Source organism: Tasmannia lanceolata, unplaced genomic scaffold (genome assembly GCF_043159265.1).
Source record: "Tasmannia lanceolata isolate RefF3 unplaced genomic scaffold, GAP_Taslan_0.1 ptg000006l, whole genome shotgun sequence".
Taxonomy (NCBI): Eukaryota; Viridiplantae; Streptophyta; class Magnoliopsida; order Canellales; family Winteraceae; genus Tasmannia; species Tasmannia lanceolata.
The window spans coordinates 10,757,071-10,777,621 of record NW_027518683.1 but is presented as its reverse complement, the minus strand read 5'-3'; the positions used below and the strand labels follow the sequence as shown (position 1 = coordinate 10,777,621).

General features: G+C 38.7%; 1 protein-coding gene across 2 annotated transcripts; it reads left to right on the top strand.

The window, feature by feature from the left end:
• The first annotated feature begins 10,569 nt into the window (after nucleotides 1–10,569).
• On the top strand, nucleotides 10,570–20,539 carry LOC143879655 (glutamate receptor 2.7-like). Of its 2 annotated transcripts, none has more exons than XM_077382149.1 (6): nucleotides 10,570–10,962; nucleotides 14,372–14,963; nucleotides 15,830–16,551; nucleotides 18,109–18,424; nucleotides 19,203–19,609; nucleotides 19,812–20,539. In XM_077382149.1, the coding sequence occupies exons 1-6, from the start codon at nucleotides 10,723–10,725 to the stop codon at nucleotides 20,361–20,363; spliced, it is 2,829 nt and encodes a 942-aa protein (XP_077238264.1). In that variant the 5' UTR covers nucleotides 10,570–10,722; the 3' UTR covers nucleotides 20,364–20,539. The 2 variants fall into 2 exon arrangements, with proteins under 2 accessions (XP_077238264.1, XP_077238263.1); XM_077382148.1 differs by lacking the exon at nucleotides 10,570–10,962 and adding an exon at nucleotides 12,149–12,288 and having other exon boundaries at nucleotides 14,400–14,963.
• Nucleotides 20,540–20,551: the final 12 nt, after the last annotated feature.

Here is a 20,551-nt window from a genome sequence, read left to right as displayed (position 1 = left end):
AGCAACAGCTTAACAAAAACTAGCTTGGAAGCATGAGCCGAAGAAATGGAATAATGAATTCTTGAAAACCTTGTAGAATTTATGGCTTGCCTATAATTGAGGGTGGTTTTTATATGTGTTGGGAAAGTTGCCTTATTTCCCTGACTCGTTTGGGAAGGCAGAAACGTGGTCTGATGGCCCATGGTCCGAGTTCCCCAAAGAAGGTGGCTTTGGTGTTTCATCAAAAAACCTCCAAACTTGCTTCACTAATGAAAAATAAAGCCAGAGATCAATCAAATGTTAATTTTCAAACTGCTCAGATTGATTCCCATAACCTATGGAAATGATTTTTGGGGCACAACCTATTTAAGTTGTGTCCCATCGTATGGACAGTTTGGATCATCCTATGGTATGGGCCGTACGGTACTTTTTGAAAAATAATGGACTATAATGGTTATTGAGACTGTTCATTCATCGATTTGGAGAGAAGGTGGTTCGGACCGTTCGGTTTATAAGACCCACTATTCAGACTGCGTGTTTGGTTAGATTGAGGACCATGACCATGCATGTAGTGCATAGTCACCCTGGCCCTGAGAGTCCTACTCTTCTCTATTATTTTAATATTTTATTGTAAGAAATTTCTATGTATGGCCAACCTTAAGTGGGCCCACAAACTGAACGGTCCATATCATTCCGATTTCAAGCGAGTGCGTCCACTTGGAGCAAAGACGATACAAATGTATACAAATTTCTCTGGGAAAATGATATTTCCACAGTCGTTGTTTGTCTTTCTTTTTCTTTTTTGTGGAAATTGACTTCTTCTTCATGAATTTGGGTTGGAAAACGCGTAAGTGGAAACGAAAATGTCTAGTTTACGCCGTAAGTGATAACGCCGGAAAAAAAAGGCACCGGCAGTGCCATTTTGTAATATTTGCACAGAGTCAGCTCGTCTATGCTTCTTTAGGGGGGTTTAGTCATAAGGGATTTTGAAGGTTACGTGGACTTCGTTAAATGTCCGTGACTCTTTAGGAACTTGGACTTTGAATGTGCAGACACTTCGGACTTTTGAGACTTACAAGGACTTCAATGGGGACATTTTAGAGTCATCCGGACATTGAAATTGCACGTTAGTCATCAACAACTACATGACTTTAAATTCCTGGACTTTAAATATTCAATTTTTACTACTATCCTATGGGTTTATGGCCCCAACTACTAATGTACATTTGTGGGCACACAAATTTGGCACTACAAGGACAATTATCTACAGGCTAAACAATCGCAGGGAGAATTTATGCTTCCCCATTTGTAATACCCTTTTGGAATGATTTATTAAAGATAATAGAAAACGCTTCGTTTCAATTCTGCTGCCCTATTTTAATGTCTTTGGAGATGTAAAAGAGCTACAGAAGAAACACAATAACAAGAGATATCCAAGGATCAGCCAACGTGTAATTATTAGTAGCTCTCGGTTCCTTGCATGTGGACACATGAACTGCAAGAATTCCAACTACAACAGAGCAATAAATAGAAAAGGAAAGGCAGGAAAACAAGATATCCACATGAGAGAAGAGCTTACCACACTAGCCTTTCCATCATATAGAAAAAAACTAGACAGTAAAATAAAAGCAACAAAGAATGTTATCCAAGTAGTTATGAACTAGCATGGAGAACCCAATGTAAATTGCCTGAACTAGCATGATACATGTGCAACCAAGGATAATAAGCCATGCTCTACATTCATGTCATATACGAAAGAAAAAAAAGCATCTTTTAGCGTAGATATCACTATAGCAAAATAAAGTGTCTTATCATGCCATATGTCTCACAAACAAAAACCATCATCTTAATACCACAAAACCAAAAAATATGAGTCTAAATGATCAACTGTCTACTCATGCTATCAGTGATATGCTTCTATTTTAGACTTCCATCTTCTTAATACCACAAAAAACATCTTAATACCACAAAACCACAAAATCTATCAGCCAAAATAACCTTCTCCTCAAGCTCTTAGTTATATGCTTCTATTTTCAGACTTCCATCTTAAAAAATCCTTGCGAGCCTCCACGTCCATCTGTATAAATTGTTCTTTGACCTCTCGGGTGTTCAACAACTCATGGGCCCCATAAAGAAGGTCTCGTTCTAAGTTCGGAATCTCATTTAATGCCTTTCGCCAATTGGCATGAGCAGCGTTCTTTCGGATTAAGTGCCTTCATTTCGCTAACTAGCTCAACAAATGATTCTACAAGTACTTCATTGTGGTCTACAGCAAGTCGTGCCCTTTGACGAGATGAAGTATCCCCCTTATTTTTACGCTTTCGTTGCATTGTTGATGTGGTAGAATGGCCAAGCGGCACATGCGAAGGTGCATCATCAACAAAGTGATCTCCACCATTACCTATATCATCACCCAATGCAATATCAACAAAGTCAACTCCCCCATTGTCTATATCTATACCAGCCTCTGAAACTTGTGCAGCATATGAACCAACTGTGAAACCTTGGCCCATGATTGTCTTCAAGTCCTCAAACTCCTCAATTGTCTTCATTCTGTAGTTAGCAGCCTCTGGGTGGGCCTACATCAAAGAAAGACAAAATTTGTTGATAATTATAATTTAATAAAGCACAATACACAAACTTTGAAACAAATTATATTCTTACCATGATATAAGCATCCCAAACTTCTTCCGGGACTATAATTTTTTTACTAAATGGATCCCAACCAAATCCTGAATTCGACGCCATTAACTCTGCAATCGGTTTAAAAGTTCTTTTCCACACTCTCAGCTTGCTCCGAACATAGTCATATGTTTTGTTACATTGAAGTTTTGAATTCAACATTGGCAGGACTTTAGTCGTGATGAGATTCTTCGAAAAGGACCCATCAGCTTGTCTTGCCCCGTTGTTAGCTTCATCCACCAATATTCTTAGTAATTCCCAAGATTCCTGAGGACTCCATTGCTCGTATGCACCCTTGCCTTTTGCTGGCTTTGACATCTACAAACAAATTAGTGTCCAAAAAACAAATTAGAATCTTGATAATTTAATATTTATTACAACTTATAAGTTCAAAATCAACGTCCATGTTTGAGAAACACATGCTACATGAGATAACATTGACACGAGAAACTCGTAGTTGAGCTAATATGATGAGAAACACATTAAAAGAACATATTCTACATGAGAAATTCATAGTTTAACTAAAAGCAACTAGATCTGTTTTCTTTAGATTCTAGTTGAAGGCTTCTTGTGAAATTCCAGAAATTCAAATGGAATTTAGCCGAAAACAATTACGACAGTAATTGAGGTTGAATTTGGAATATTAGAGTGCCAAAACCCTGGATCTAGTACTTCCATCCGATTGATTAAAGGTTTAAACCAAAATAAGCTTAGTTCTAGGGAATCTGTTTATGCTGATACATGCTTCCCTTAAACTAGCTCTCATAACTTTCCATCAACAAAATTGTGAGTTTATTATAATGTGTAGTCATAGATATCTTAAGATATAAAGAAAAGTGTAGAAAATACTAGAAACAAAGGCTTTTACAAGCACAGATATAGCAGCGCATCTCCACAATCTTGAGCAGTATTTTTTTTGTTTGAGCTAGAAGGGTAGTAGCATAAACAATTAAAGAAATGTCCCACATGTAAAATTCAAAGGCATTCTTTCTTCTCAACAGGTGTCAACAAGGTATTCAGGATTGCATATACAATTTGCAATCGAGTAATGCAAGCATGGTGAATTTCCATTAATATCTGATTTCATAAGTGCATTATATATCAAAACTAATTAAAATAACCAACTAAAAGAGAAAAAAAGCTTTACTCACAGCATAAAAAGAAAAAGAAGAGGATAAAAAAAGCACCAAGTTCAGCAGAGGCAAAATACAAATGGAATAAAAATACATAATTTCTTTCTTGATCAAATAATCATATTTCAATGCAGAAAGAAGATGCCCTAAACTTGAAGGTCATTCCAATGCAATCCCCATGCAAGAGTAGGGCATCATGAGAAGTAAAAGAAGATGCCATAATTGCCAAGAGGTATTTGTGGTTTTTTCAAGTGATGGAGAGAACGGTTGTGAGAGGGTTTTCTCTAGCTCTAACCAAGGGGGTTTTCCTCTTGGATGATTCCTGGAGAAGAAAATAACCCCTCGTCCTCATCTTTCAAGCCCTAATCTCTCTTCCAATTGATCAAGAAGGGAGGGAGAGAGAGAGAGAGAGAGAGAGAGAGAGAGAGAGAGAGAGAGAGAGACTTCTTGTTGCAGTTGACCCGGAACCTTTGGTTGTGGATGAAGAAGGCAAGGGGCGTGAAGGAGATGGGAGAGGAGGAGAAACCAAAATACCACCTCTTTAGGCGCGACAATTTGTTGCGTAGATTTAGTTATAGGCGGGAACTTGAAGGTCGCGTCGGCTGAGAGTCCGCACATTTCAGGAACTTGCGACTAACACTTACTTTTAAAGTTCCTCCACAGAAGCGCGCACCACTAACGCAGGATTCTATTAGTCCGTCAAAGGCAGCGCAAATCGTTTCCGACTAACCCCCCTTTAATTGGCTTTTGAGAACTTTTGGGGAACTGTAATGACATTTGACATCTGCTTAAATGGGTTTTCATTCAAAAACCCTTTTGCGCATCTTTTTGGAGTGAAAACAAGACAAAATGGAACTTTTCTATCTTTACTCTTGAAGAGGATAAGGTCTCTGTATTTTTCTCCAAGTAACTTCTTGCTGTTATTGTCCAATAAAATTAGAAAATTATTCGCTGTAGCCTTTTGCCGATGTAAATATGTTGTTTTCTATTGTGGTTTGTCTTGGTGCTCAAATATGGCAAAGCAAACAAACGATTATAAATTTGTGATATTGTCGGTCCCGCCCGTCATTTGGGGCTGACCGCAAGAAGGTTAGCTCAACCTATGACCTGCGCTAATAGACAACATGTTAGAGACCACTCAGAATTGGAACTCCGGGTGAACCCTCCGACACTCAGGTCAGTTTTGAGATCAATAGAATGATAGCTTAGCAGATAGTGTGTTATCTTGGGTTTGAAGAGGAGGGTTCCCTTTCGTAAGCGAAGATTCTGTATTCCAGGGTGTGATGTGACAACGACGTGGCGTCGTGCTGTCGCATGCTTTGTAATGTCGACACCTAGCTATGTATGGCCGCCCAAGGATGGGAGTTGATTGGACGCTCCTAGAGTGAGGGACGATCACTAGTGCAGTGGGTCCAAGTGGTGGAATCGAGGGTTGAGCGATTAGTCCAACAGGACGTGGGGATGGGTTTACACTCGGCTAAGGCTGATGCACCCGGTCTAGGCCTTAGGGGCCAGGGAATCTTTTAGGGGCCACGGCTTAGGGGTCCAACGCCACATCCTGCTAATAGATGAACACCACAGATGAGAGATGCGGTGAAGCAGCTAATCGATATCAAGGCCAACATTGCAAGGTGACATAGGGTTAACATTGACCTTCCATTTTTGGCAATGACAACAATTGTCCATATATCTGTTACTTGGTTTGTGTCATTTCACTGAAGGGGCATGTTAATGTTAAGGTTTGGTACATGTTTTGAGATCATTAGCTAATGGAGAGGTGGATTGCCAAGCTCGGTCTCTCTCTCTCTCTCTCATTTCTCTTGTTTGTATCTTTTCTTTTTCTTCCCGGGTTTGTTGCTTCCTTTTTGTATTTCCGACCATCTTGGTCACCGGGTTTCCCTCTTGCTTTATTAATAATATGACTATCATTAAAAAAAATTGTCAAAGGTTTTGCATGCTTGACCCTAGAATGTACTTGAAAGTTTAGTTTACCATCTGTTAAATATTATGTCATGTTTTGCCATTTTGAAATGTGAGCAGAGCCGTGTAATTTCTATTACAAGGTTGATGAGAGAGTTCAGTTGAATGGCCAAGTAGTTTGATTTGTATCAATGTTTTGTATCCTTGACTCCAAGTATTTTGTGGAAAGCTGTGATTTTGTGGTCTTTTGACACGATTTGGCTTTCATATGAGCTTGTTATTTTTCACTCAATCATATCTAGGTATCTTATGAGGTCTTAATGGTAATTAAGGGATTCCTGGTAAGGCTCTGTTTGGTTGGCGCATTGCCATGGAAAAGTGGGTATTTTTCTTTCAAATACACCTTGATGTCTTGCTTCGTTGCCATCCAGGGTAGATTCGACCTACATTCTCTAACTTCATTTTTTTCTTCTTTCTCACAGTTTCCAGCCGCGGAAAATTGACAGAACCCCGAACACGGCCCCCTTCTCTCTCTCTCTCTCTCTCTCTCTCTCTCTCTCTCTCTCTCTCTCTCTCCGCCCATTGGCTCATGCTGCTGGTTTCTGCACTGCAGCATGTTTTGGTGGAAAATGAAGAACAGACAGTTGTTGTAGGGGAAAGGATCGAAGAGAGAGAAGAAAAATAAGATATACCTCCATGGATGCTAGTGAGATTTTCATATCATCGAAAAATAAGTGTTTATGTTAAGCCTCGGGGTCTAATGCGAGTGTTAGTATTTTTAAATCAAATTGGAGTTGAAAAGTCAAAGATGATTTTCCTCAACAGTCATAACCCACCATTAGTGGTGGCTCTTCCCAACAGACACCTTATGGTCTATAAAAGGGAATGAGACGGATTTGTTTAGACAGAAATTCCAAGACGTTTTTTGCACATTCTGGAATTTGTAAACCAAGGCTTCCTGTTTTGTTGTTCTGTTCTTCTTTCTCCTCCGTTCCGTTCATATCTGAGCACAATTCTATTGGTGATTCTGGGTGGACCAGTCAGCGAGTGCACGTGGACTGGAGCCAATTTTGGCTGTTTTATCTTAGAGCGTATGTTCGCGGATCTCGGTTGCACCGGTAGGGGCGGATACGATTTTTAAGGAGAGTGACCAGTGGCACGACTCAGCTTTCTCCTTCTCAATCCAATTTCCAAAAGGTTTTCTGCCAAACAGATAAGTTCTATTTTATTTCTGGTTTTCAAACAGATTTTTAACTTCAAGTTGCAGACTTTTGGGTTCGAATAAATCATAGATCAGACACTTATAATTTCCAACAGCGAGTAAGGGAGAGAGATCTGTGGGGAGATGGCAAGTTGTGTATATGATCATCTTGTAAAATAAAATTTGGAAATATTAAGAAGACTATGAATTATACAAAATTAAAATGGAGTACTCAAAGAGAGGTTAGAGAAGAAAAAGAGAAGTAGAGAGAGAGAGAGAGAGAGAGAGAGAGAGAGAGAGATTGATTTAAAAATGAGCTGGCTAATTGCTTTCAAAGAGACCATACAATGCCTCATTTGCAAATAAGATGATATAGCTAATGGCTTCCAAAGAGACCGTACAATGTCTCATTTGCAAATACGGACCAACTTTGATGGCGTCTAAAGAGGGACTTACATTGTAAAAACCTATCTTACAGCTAATTAAGGGAAATTATTTCAGCGCTTCAATGTTTTGATAAACATGCACTCACTTGTTTGTCAGGTAGTATTTAAAGGGTTTTAAGAGCTTTTTGAGAACCAAAATATCCTCTGACATCCCTTTAAATACTACACGACAAACAAGTGGAGCGCATGTTTGTCAAAACACTGTAGCACAGAAATCATTTCCCTTAATTAATTGTATTGATGCATAATACATGCACTTTCCACCATTTCAACTGAACTTATTTGATTTGCTTTTACATTATAAGACAAATTGAAGTAGGTGATATGCCTAATTTCAATCCGGCTTACACAACTGTTCTTCTAGATTAGGTGATGTAAAACCAGAAAAAGAGGGTGCATTCTCTTCTGAAATTGAGTCTACATCAGACCCATGAATGGAAGGCCCACTCTCAGTCGTGGGACTATAGGAAACACTGACAGAAGGCAAAGTTTCACCACCTTTAACTTCTGGTTTGTCACTCTCGGAATCACGAGCGGGGCAATCTTTCTGATCGAAGCGTTTAAAAATTGTAACCATCTTTTGCCAAATGGGGTGATTGTTATGAAGGTTCGTGAAAACATCATTATTGTTATAAAGAAAGAGAGCCAAATATATGAAGAGGGCAGAGGCTGAAGCAACTCCAGCTATTTTGAAGAGGCCCCGGAAGCTATTAAGGGTTAGGCTGTTTGAATTCACGCTGGCGCTTTGGTCAGCACAAGTGACGTCCGAACCATGTCTGCTCGATTTCCAGTATTTTGTCTCCCTCTGTAACATCCAAAATTGCCTTGGAAACATCAGAGACTAGAGGGGAGCCTTTCGGGAAGACCTGTTTGTAAATAAAATGTAAGAGGTATGCTAAAAGTGCATTGCTTATGTGCCACAAGTGACCAAAAAATGCCATCACTATGGGCCTGTTTGGATTGCTGCAGGGATTTTCTGGAAAAGTTTGGAAAGGAAAAATATTTCTAAGAAAATCCTACTTTCTTTTTACACATAATATAAGAAGACTTAAACCAATCCTATTCAATTTTCACTTAGAGGGACCGTCAATTTATGATTATATCCTACTAAATTAATAATAATCATATATTTTCCCTCTAAATTGTAGAAATAAAAAGATTTCCTGTCAGACACTTTTGTTCTCACAATCCAAACAGGGCCTATAGTTCTCACATTTTTTTCTGACCAAAGTTACAAAGGCCCTATTAAGGTTTACATAAGTGAGCAAATGGTCATAAAAATTATATCAGATCACATTTGCATTTTGGATGCAATGTATTTGTGCTTCGTAGTTTGTGTAAATACAGGTAAGACCATGATACAATGTGACTAGTTCAAATCAATCAAAATGGGCCTTCTGTATAGTATAATTTAGAAATTTGGTAGTACTATGGATCCAATGATCCATGAACCATTGGATGTTCTGTCTCTCCCTTTCAATTCTCTCCTCCCTGATGAAACATAAGAGGGGAGGGGAGCATCCACTGCTTCATGGATGCATACTATATATTACCAAACTTTTCTAAGCTATATTATAAACATGCACACACATAAAGCTGTGTGTTAATAAAGGAGGTTCATTTATATTTATATATAGGGATTTGCTAGGGAACATCGCAGAAGGTGGCTGTTACAAGAGAGAGCAACCACATAGGCACACTTTTCCACAGATTTTGTCTTATTCATTTAATTCAATAAAAGAGAAAAATACCTGCAGATGCAGCGTCCACAACGTCTCTTTTGGCATCTCTTTTGTGGAGAACCAGTCTTGTCTTATAATTATGGGTGGCATAGAAATCAGAGAGGGCCATGGAAATGCAGCTCATGCTCATCTTCCTAACCCAAGTTTCCAAATTGAGAATCACTCCAACATCAAAAGAAGGCATTAATGGATTATTGAGACTCTTATTTTGAACCATTGTTGAATAGCTAGAGAACTCAAAGAGGAACATACCAGAAAGAAGAAAGTAGAAAGAAGGTGGCTTTGGTGCTTCATCAAAAAATCCCCAAACTTGCTTAAATAATGGAAATGAAAGCCAGAGGCTAATAGAATGTTATTTTGTCAAACTGCTAGGATTGCTTCTCACAACCTTATTTAAAGGCGCGGAAGAAGATTTGCATTGGTCGTAGTTGAAAAAACCGTGTCGGCTGGACAAGCTAGACCATCCATGGATGGTGGGGTCCAGTAAATGAATGATTTGGATCATCAGTCATCAAATATGTGGCCACCAATCCAATGGCTGGGATTGTTAATCGAAGGGAATTGCTTGGCTAGGAATGAATTTAGGGTCTAGATCATGATGGTAGGATCAATCTTAAGAGTTATGACATAAGATCTGAAAGATCCCACATCAGAAAATGAGGAAAAGCTATCGGGCTATATATGTGGATTTCTCCTCTCTTTCTACAGACACGTATTCAGTATCTCCAAGGGAGTAGGTCGGGCAGAGTTAGTGCTATTGGAAAACAAAACCGGGGAGGGTAGATGACCCAGAACCGGACAATATCTACATTGTGGGTCCGGGCATGACAAGATCTCCCATTAGAAGTGAGCTGAATATGGCTCCCCTTATGACAAGATCTCCCATAAGAAGTGAGCTGAATCACGGCTATCAAGGCTCCCCTTAATTAGAATAGACAAGTTGATATGGGAAAAAAAAATCTTAGGCTTTAGGGTTGGATATTTCTATGGGAAAATATATATTAAAATATCCATCTGATCTTGCCTTTCTACGGACACTGCATGATGCCATTTACTGAGTAAAAGACGATATCGTCCACAATGCGAGGAAACCTAGTAGTCAACGTAATCCCGGGTTTAAATGAGTGTAGATGGAACCTCAGGTCCTCAGCTCTACACGAAAGAAAAAAGATACAAATGTACACAAATTTCTCAACGAAACTGATATTTCCACACCCATTTGTTTGTCTGTTTTTGGAAATTGACTTATTCTTCAAGAATCGACAAATAAAAGGGAAGGAAAGGAATACAGTTTTTGGAAAAAGGAAAACAAAAGATGTGAAACTCTTGGAAAAGGGAGTGTAAATATCATTTCCCTTTTCTCACTCGAAAGTCAGAGAGTCTACGGTCAATGCATTAAATTACAGCCTGCTAAACTTGTCATATAGTAGGCAAGTGCCAGCTTCTATGGTCGCTACAAGAAATAGATAGAGTGTTGTGGGGTTGCTGAGACGTGGCTATGGAATTTATGTGGGGTTTTTTCTTTATTCTCCTATCCACTCTACTTGTGTCTGCTTATAAACAAAGGTTATAAAGGAACTCGAGAACTATTGGAATTGCATCGTTATTGGGTTCTCTAGATGAAGAGCACGATTCAATTCTTAGTTTCCATCTTAGTCCTCTTCTCTTTCAGTCTCCTCTGTGAATTGGCAATAGCTCAAAACAAAATTATCAATTCAACATTTGATGTTGGAGTAGTTCTGGATTTGGAGACATGGGTGGGGAAGATGAGCGAGAGCTGCATCTCTATGGCGCTTTCTGATTTCTATGCCACTCATAATTACAGCACAAAGTTGACTCTCCACTGGAGAGACTCCAAGGAAGATAATGTTGCCCCACTCTAAATTTTATATCCCTCTTTTTATCTTTGGTAATGAGTTTCTTCCATCCTCTGAAGATCAATTGGGTATTCAGTAATACTGATTCATTTGTAACTTAAATAGTTAAATGCCTCTTTGGACCCATCTAAGATTGTTTGTGATTATATGCAAATGGTTTTGAAATTATAATTTGATTATTTCACAAATAATAGCTATAATAGTTAAGAAAAAATATTGTTAACCTTAATTTAGCATTTGTAATTAATATTTTTTTTTTTGAAGAAGGCAACAGAATATATATTTATATATATGAATAAGCAGAACCGAGATGGTCCTGTCGGAACAATGAGCAAATAAAATTTGTAATTAATATTACATTACAACAATCTCATTTGTAGACAAGGACCAATTTAGTGGCACCCAGAGAGGCCTTAAGCATAAGAGGTTCTTTCTGTAGGGTGTTTTATTAGTTCATCTATTCTCTTTCTCTTGCTCTTCTTTCCTCTATTCTTATTGGGGAGAGGTTGGATTTCACAAAAAGAAAGAAAGAAAAAACACAAAAAAAGAAAAAGAAAAGAAAAGAAAGCTAGGTACGTTTCTGCCTTGTATTTTTCTTCCCTTCCTAATGAGAATTTTCCTTTAGCATTAGTACTGCCAGAGCAGTACATACGCTCTCAACCGAACTTTTGCCTATTAAATGCAGATTGTTAATTTCATTTTTAACCATCCATTAACTGCAATCTTCAAACTTACCTCCAGTTGTATCAAATCCATTAAATTAACGTGCTGACGACTGGTAGCTAAAAAACACTAGTACCCACACTTTTTCTTAACATGTATTCACTACGAAGACTTTTAAACGAGAAAGAAGAGACAAAAAGATGGTCTTCACCATTTTGGACTACCTTAAATCCTTATGAAACGAAACTTCCTGAAAATCAAATTAAAATATCTTCGCCAATGAGTTGGCTCTTTAAAAATGTAGCAGTTAGGGCAGAATAGATGTCCATTAAATTAACGTGCTGACGACTGGTACCCACACTTTTTCTTAACATGTATCCACTACGAAGACTTTTAAACGAGAAAGAAGAGACAAAAAGATGGTCTTCACCATTTTGGACTACCTTAAATCCTTATGAAACGAAACTTCCTGAAAATCAAATTAAAATATCTTCGCCAATGAGTTGGCTCTTTAAAAATGTAGCAGTTAGGGCAGAATCGATGTCCAATAGGCATTTTTTTTTGGCCACTTACAAGATGAGTTAGTGCAATCATCAAAACATGGTACTGCAATTAATATATACCAAAGGTGAAGCTTTCCATTGTGTAAGTTTTCTTTCCATTGAAAATTTGTATTGGAAAATCTTTTCAATGAATGATTAAAATTTTCCATATAAAAATAAAATTTCTAGCGTTTTCTTAAGTGAAAAATATTTACCAAAATAAAAAAATACCCTGAAAATAGCAAACCTCCGTATTTTCCATGAATTTTTATACCATTTTTTGATGGGTGTGGCTAACCATTTTATACCAAGGCATAGCATGGGTAGCCCCCGCGCCCGGCGCACGCCTCTCTCTCTCTCTCTCCACAACCCATGCATAAGGTGGGGGCCTCCATTTTACACCTCATACTTACATGGAGTGGGGCCCACTATTTGACACCTCAGGTTTTGCTGGGTGGGGCCCACCATTTAACCAAACCCATGCATAATGTGAGGCCCACAATTTCACCCCTCATGTTTTGATGGGGTGGGACCTACCACTTACACCCTGATGTTATACATAGATATTAAATATTTACTCCCCCCCCCCCGCCTCTCAAAAATAAAAAATAAAATAATCTACCACATCGATTTACAAGATGTTTGCTTACGCGACTCTCCCACAAGAACTATATCACATCTGCCCCCTATCATATTCAAGCTACATATAGGGGCACAAATCTACCTAATTGATTATTGGGGATTCAGGTTGAGATTTTACCATAGAATCGAGTCGGAACCTGGTTGATTCCAATTTAGTTTTAGAAAAAGCTCAACCCAGCACGACCCAAGTTGCACCCCTAGCTACATACACATCCATGCTTTTAAATTTTCACCGAAACTGGCATGCTTTTAAATTTTCACCGAAATATTTTCGTTTCCATACCTACCGAAACCGAAACCAAAATGACCGAAATACATAAATTAAAATCATAAGTGTGATAGTGGTATGCTATATTAGTATAAAAAAAGGACGGCCCAGTGCACGAGGCTCCCGTCATTGCAGGGTCTGAGGAAGGCTAGTTGTACGCAGCCTTACACCTGCTTTGCAGAGAGGCTATTTTCGTGACTCAACCCTGTGACCACCAGATCACAATGGAGCAACCTTACCGTTACTATCACAATGGTATGCTATATTAGTATGTATTACATAATTTTATTTATATAAATTATATGCAAAATGTGGTGCATGTATTATGCATAAATATTTATATGAAGGGGGCACGGTATCTGAGCTCAAGCTCAGATAGAATTTCTGAGGTAAAGTTTTGAAATATGGCATCTCCCATGTTGTGTTGACTCATCCAACCCATTCATTCCATAGAACCTCACATAGATAGGTTGTTCCTAAGAAACCATGTCCATAGGATCATCCCAGCTGTTCGATTTGTACAGTCGTAAAATGGACCATTTTGTAGACGTCCATTTTAAACCTCCACAAATCAACGCTTACCATGATCCTGTGGAGTTGATTTCTTAGGGACACCCTATCTATGTTACGTCCTACAGAATCAATATCTAACATAACCCAAATAACATAGGCACACACCCTATTTAAAAACTCCAGCTCAGAAATCCTATCTGAGCTTGAGCTCAGATACCATATATCTTTATATGAATTACATATAAAATTTTGCATCTACTATGTTACAAGATACGTGTGATAGTGCATGTCACTAGGTGTTCGATATTTTATGATTTCTAGGTGTGAATTTGTATTTATTCTAGCATCTCTTAAAGTATCATCCTTAAATTCTATCATTTATGTATGTTCCCTTGATTTTATTGGATTTCTACCAAAATTTCTAATAAAAAAGAAATGTTTCCATCTGCGTGGCAACTGAAACTGAAATTTAATACCTTACATAAATCTAGCTGTCGAAATATTCTTGAGTATTATATAACTACATATAATTCAGTCATTAAGAAAAACTACATATCTACTCTAATATAGCATAATGCATATACAAATACAGCCTTCTTAATTTCATATATTAAAATTGCTAGAATTCCTTTAAACCCTTCAAAATGGATAAGGGCTCCAAATTTTTTTTTTTCCTTGTGTGTGTGAGGAAAAAGAAAGTAAATGAAGAAACATACAACTCTCTCTCTCTCTCTCTCAATGAAACGTTATTTGCACCCCCACCAAATCTCTCAGTTTCATTAATTGTGCAGTTATGGACCTGTTGAAAACTGTTGAAGTTCAAGCGATCATAGGGCCACAAAAATCTGCACAGGCCGAGTTCGTGGTAGAACTTGGAGACAAAGCTCATGTACCCATCATTTCTTTCTCTGCCACCAGTCCTTCTCTCTCCTCCATCCCAACTCCTTACTTCATTCGAGCAGCACAGAACGACTCATCCCAAGCCAAAGCCATAGCTGCAATCATTCAAACCTTCAATTGGAGGGAAGTCATTCCCATCTATGAAGACACCGACTTTGGGAATGGAATCATTCCTTATCTCAGTGACGCTTTTCAAGAGATTGAGGCCCGTATCCCCTATAGAAGTGTCATTCCTCGCTCTGCTACAGATGATAGAATCCTCAGTGAGCTCTACAAATTGATGACCATGCAAACCAGAGTCTTCGTGGTTCACATGTCTTCTTCTAGTGGAGTTCGCATCTTTTCTAAAGCCAAAGAGGTAGGAATGATGAGCGAAGGGTACGTGTGGATTATAACAGATGGGCTAACAACTCTTCTGGACTCCATGGATTCTTCCGTGATCGATTCCATGCAAGGTATGTGAAACATCCAATTTCTCCAAGGAAAAATTGCCAATGGGGGACATCAAAATAATAGAATTGCTAACGGGGGACACAATTTTGAAAAATTGATAAAGAGGGTTGATAACCTCCCTTTTGAGAGCTTGATAACCCCATTTAGAGGATTGATAACCCCCTTTTAGAGACTTGATAACCCCATTACGTCCTCCTCTAACAATTTTTTAAAAGTGTGTCCCCCAATGGCAATTTTTCTTTCTCCAAATAAAGGAGTGCAACATGGGTAGGTTTTTGGGAATTCGGGTTGAGCTTTTACCTTAAAATCAGGTCGGGTTGGGGTTAATTCCAATTCATTTGTTTGCAAAAGCTCAACCTGACCCAACCCAATTTGGCCATGTTCGTTTAAGACTATGCTAACCGGTTGTGAGTCCAAAACCAATTATTAGACTCAAAATTAAACGTATTAATGTTCATTCCTAAAGCTGGAGAAATTATATTATGTGGGGCGGCAGAATTTTTTTTTTTTTTTTTTAATGTACGTTGCGGCCCCATGTAGCTGTATAAACCTGTACGATTCAAAAAGTTAGGTAGTGCACATTATGGAAACCTCTATAGATCGGGTCGGAGGGTTATGATCATCCTATGAAATTGATTTTTGTGGCACAACCTTTTTACATTGTGGCCTATGAAATGAACGGTTTGAATCATCCTATGATATGGTTATGGTGTGGGGGCCAATCCATACTTAAAAAAAAAAAAAAAAAAAAATATATATATATATATATATATATATATATATATATATATATATATGGGTTCATACGGCCACACATCATATAATTTCTCATTGCAGTTGTGTTATTTAAGCATTTATATTGCAACAGGTGTCTTGGGCGTGAAACCGTACGTGCCCAAATCAAAAGCGCTCGATAATTTCACAGCAAGATGGAAAAGAAAATTCCGGCGGGAAAATCCGGACATTGAAAGAACTGAGCTAAGCGTTTTTGGGTTATGGGCGTATGATACGACTTGGGCTCTAGCCATGGCAGCTGAGAAAATCAGGGTTTCGAATTCCAGCCTTCAGAAGCCACAAACAAAAGACAACTTGACCAATATAACTGTCTCAGAGATGGGTCAGAAACTCCGTGACGAGATATTGAAGACTAAATTTAAAGGTCTTAGTGGTAATTTCGTTCTGCTCGATGGGCAATTACAGTCATCGGCTTTCCAAATTGTTAATGTGATTGGAAAAGGTGAGAGGGAGATTGGATTCTGGAGTCCTGGGAATGGAATTACAAGGGGATTAGAAGGAGGGAATGAGAAAATACTGAAGAGCATTATTTGGCCAGGAGAATCGACCGCATTGCCGAAGGGATGGGTGATTCCGACGAGCGGAAAGGGAATGAGGATTGGGGTTCCGGTTAAAGACGGATTTAGCGAATTTCTGAATGTAGAACGTGATTCTGTTACCAATAGAACGGACGTTACTGGGTTCTCGAAAGAAGTGTTTGATGCTGTACTTAAAGAATTACCGTATGGTCTCCCTCATTACTTTGTTCCCTTCAATGGGTCTTATGATAATCTCATTTTTCAGATATATCTACAGGTCAGTTCAATCTCTTTCTTAATATATATTTATTTTCTGTCAAGTTGCTACATATGATGTTTTTGTATGGCCAATGATAAATTCGCACCCCTTCAACATGAATTGAAGTGAAAAAACTAGGGGTGCAACTCAGGTCGGGTCGGGTTGAGGCCAACCCGGACCCAACCCAACTTGAGGAACCATTTCCTCAACCCGACCTGACCTGATTTTCAAATCGGGTTGGGTCAGGTCGAGTTTTTACTTTTGGAAATGATATTTCACCCCCTGGGTCAGGTCGGATTTTTACTTTTGGAAATGATATTTCATCCCCAAAAGGAGCCAACCCGGACCGACCCCAACCCGAGGAACCATTTCCTCAACCCAACCTGACCTGATTTTCAAATCGGGTTGGGTCAGGTCGGGTTTTTACTTTTTGAAATGTCCAAATGATATTTCACCCCTCAATCATCCCCCCCCCCCCCCCCCCCCCCCCGACGGTTTCTGTAATAATGGTTCACTGCTTCAGGATAACTTCACCCCTTTAGGCTTTAACGCTTTTATTTGTCTTGAAAACTTAACAAATAAGTAACATTAAGGGGGAGATTTTATTTGTCAAGGGGGGGAAATATCATTCCTTTTCTGACTTTTAGCTTTTTAGCTAATATTAAAAGAAAAATAGAAAATCAAAATTTTTAGGACTGAAAATCAGAAAGGAAAGATGGAAAATAAAATCTCAAAGTAGCGATTGCAACTTTCATTTTTAGTATATTTTATTATTTTAAAAATACAAGTCGGGTTTCAGGTCAGGTCGGGTTCCCGACACCCCAACCCGAATTCAAATCGGATTGAGTTTTTCCAACCCGAACCCAATCCATCCCAGGAAAAATTCGGGTTCAACCCGACCCGAGTTGCACCCTAGAAAAAGTGTTAAACTCACTTTGCATTTAAAGGGGTGCGAATTATCCTACAAGGTATGCGAAGTTAACATCGCCCTGCTTTTGTGACTGACTTCACTCTAAAACATCCAAAACTAATAAAAGTAGGGCCATGATAAATTCGCACCACTATAGGATAGTTCACACCCCTAGAAAGGAGGGTATGTGGCCGACTTTTAACGCTTTTAAACGTTTCAAGGGAGTGAATTATCCGACAGGCGTGTGAATTTATCATTGCCCTAAAAGTATTATTATTTTTTAGCGGTAATAAAAATATTATTTTTGTTGCTACTTTTTTTTGTATCCCTATTGATTCTGCAATCATTTCTAATATGAGAAACACTGGCTATATTTTTGTGGGAAAAATGCACGATTATATTAGTGATTGAAGGGCATTTTCATTAAAAAAAAAAAAAAGGTGGTTGTAGTATTTATATAGAGACTTATTGGAAATGTTTTCAACTTTTTTGCCATAATTTTCATTGACTAATCGAGAAATATTTTGCACATTAGGATTCATAAGTAAAAAACACTAGTAGTTTACTTGTTACAATCTGCATTGTTGATTTGTTTCTCTTCGATGTATGGATATTATTACATTTTGATGATATTATTTTTATTTTCATTTACTCGAGGAATATAGAAATTTGATGCGGTGATGGGCGACACGACAATCAGAGCAAATCGATCTTTCTATGCAGACTTCACATTGCCGTATTCGGAGTCCGGTGTGACAATGATAGTGCCGATAAAAGATGACCGGAAGAACAAGAATGCATGGGTTTTCTTAAAGCCTTTAACCAAAGATCTTTGGCTTTCAAGTGGGGCTGCCGCCATCTTCACCGGCTTCGTGGTATGGGTTCTCGAACACAGGATCAACGAAGAGTTCCGCGGTCCTCCTGACCATCAAATCGGCGTGATGCTCTGGTTCTCCTTCTCCACGCTTGTCTTCGCACACAGTTCGTACTTTCTCTTCTACCTCGTCATCTTGGAAATTTATACAGTATCTGCCGTAAATGCATGTACATGGACAATGTCGACCGTTCATGTTGTGCGCGTAGAAATAGAAACAAGCCTAAACTAATCAAGTCTCTTAAGGCTAGATCACATAAGGAGCCAACCCCAAGTTCAGATGGATTGTGAACTTCTAAATGGATACTTTAAGAATAAGTGGGCAGTGTTCGATATTTAATGTGTCAAGTTCATTGATCAAATAGTTAGTGTCGCCTCCGATTTTGGGACATCTTGGTATCAATGTTCACATGAATGCATGAATAATGAGGGGTGCAACTTGGTTAGGGTCGGGTTGAGCTTTTGGTTGAGCTCTTGCTAAAAAAATGAGTTGGAGTCAAAACCTGAACCCGACCCATTATGCTACAAGCTCAACCCAAATTCCCAGCACTCCCGATTGATACATTCTTTGGGTGTGGTCCAGTGATTGAAGCCCCATTCTTTTTTCTTTTTTAATTTTGATTCCAAAACTGATTATTGGGTTCAGTCAGTAGCAAGATGGTTTGCACATTGAGTTTCTTGGCATGATCAAAACCTAGATCAGGCCTTGCAGGATTCCTTGTATGTTGGGCAATCTTTTTGTTTTGTCCGCTGACTTGCACTTGTAATATTTTCTCTCCTTTAATACAGTTACCTTTCGCTCAAAAAATCAAAACCCAGATTAGAATTTCATTCTGCAGAACAGAAAAATAATAGAATAAAACGAATTTGTTTTGATGGTTGTAGAGGAGAAGCTGGTTAGCAATTTGTCGAGGTTTGTGGTGATCATATGGGTGTTCGTGGAGCTGATACTGATGTCGAGTTACACTGCGAGCTTAACATCTATGCTTACAGTTCTACAGCTTCAACCTACGATCACCGATGTGAAGGAGCTCATAAAGAATGGGCACTACGTTGGGTACCAGAGGGATTCCTTCGTGCATGGACTCTTGAAGAAGATGAACTTTGAAGAGTCGAAGCTCAGGGGATACAACACTGCCGAGGAGTACGCCGAGGCCCTTTCCAAAGGAAGTTGGAATGGTGGTGTATCTGCCATTTTTGATGAGATCCCTTACATCAAGCTGTTCCTCAATAAATACTGTGGTGAATACACCATGGTTGGACCTACGTACAAGACCGATGGATGGGGCTTTGTGAGTTCTTTCTCCCCATCTATCTCCCCAAAAAGGCTCATCAATTTAACTAGAATTGATCCAATCCTTCTCATATCCACCTTATTGGAGCAAATGCCCAAAGTTGAAAGTCAGAGAATTTGAAATGCTGTCTTTGCATCATCAATGAGACACATTATGGATGCATTTTATCTTTGTTTCTAACTTTCTTTCACTTGAACAGGTCTTCCCTAGAGGTTCTCCTTTGGTCCTTGATATTTCAAGGGCAATCTTGAATGTAACAGAGGGAGATCAAATGAAGGCAATAGAGCGAAAGTGGTTTGGAAATCAGACAACTTGCCGAGAACAAGATACCACCATCACATCAAACAGCCTTACTCTCGATAGCTTCTGGGGCCTCTTCCTCATCACTGGAATCGCTTCAGCTTCTGCTCTATTCCTGTTCTTAGTTCTCTTCCTTTACAAGCATAGACATATTTCTACAATGGATGATTCCAAAAAATCCATTCGGTGTAAACTCATTGCCTTGGCCAAACATTTCGATCAGAAAGATCTCTCCTCTTATCCATTCAAGCCGAACCAACCCAGCAGAGGACTAACAATAGGCACAAGTACAAGCACTGAGGCTTCACTTAATTTTAACAATTCCCAAAGCGCATTGAGCATTTCCAACCATTTGAGTGAGAGCTTCGTTCCAGAAGAAGATCATGGAGTCTCCTCAAGCGAGCTTGGAAGTCCAAGTATAGATACCCAGCCTTCCCGGGAAATAAATTGATGAATGGATTCGAAGTTGGACCTTTGTTTTAGTTTTCTAACCTTGTATATGAAGTATCATTGTGTATTATTTTTAAGGTAAACCAGAGGTTTCCTTTTATATGCAAATCAATGAAGACATACTACATAGAGGAAATATACAAGAAAACGAGAAACAGCATTGTGTATTTTTTTTTAGGAATTTTCTAT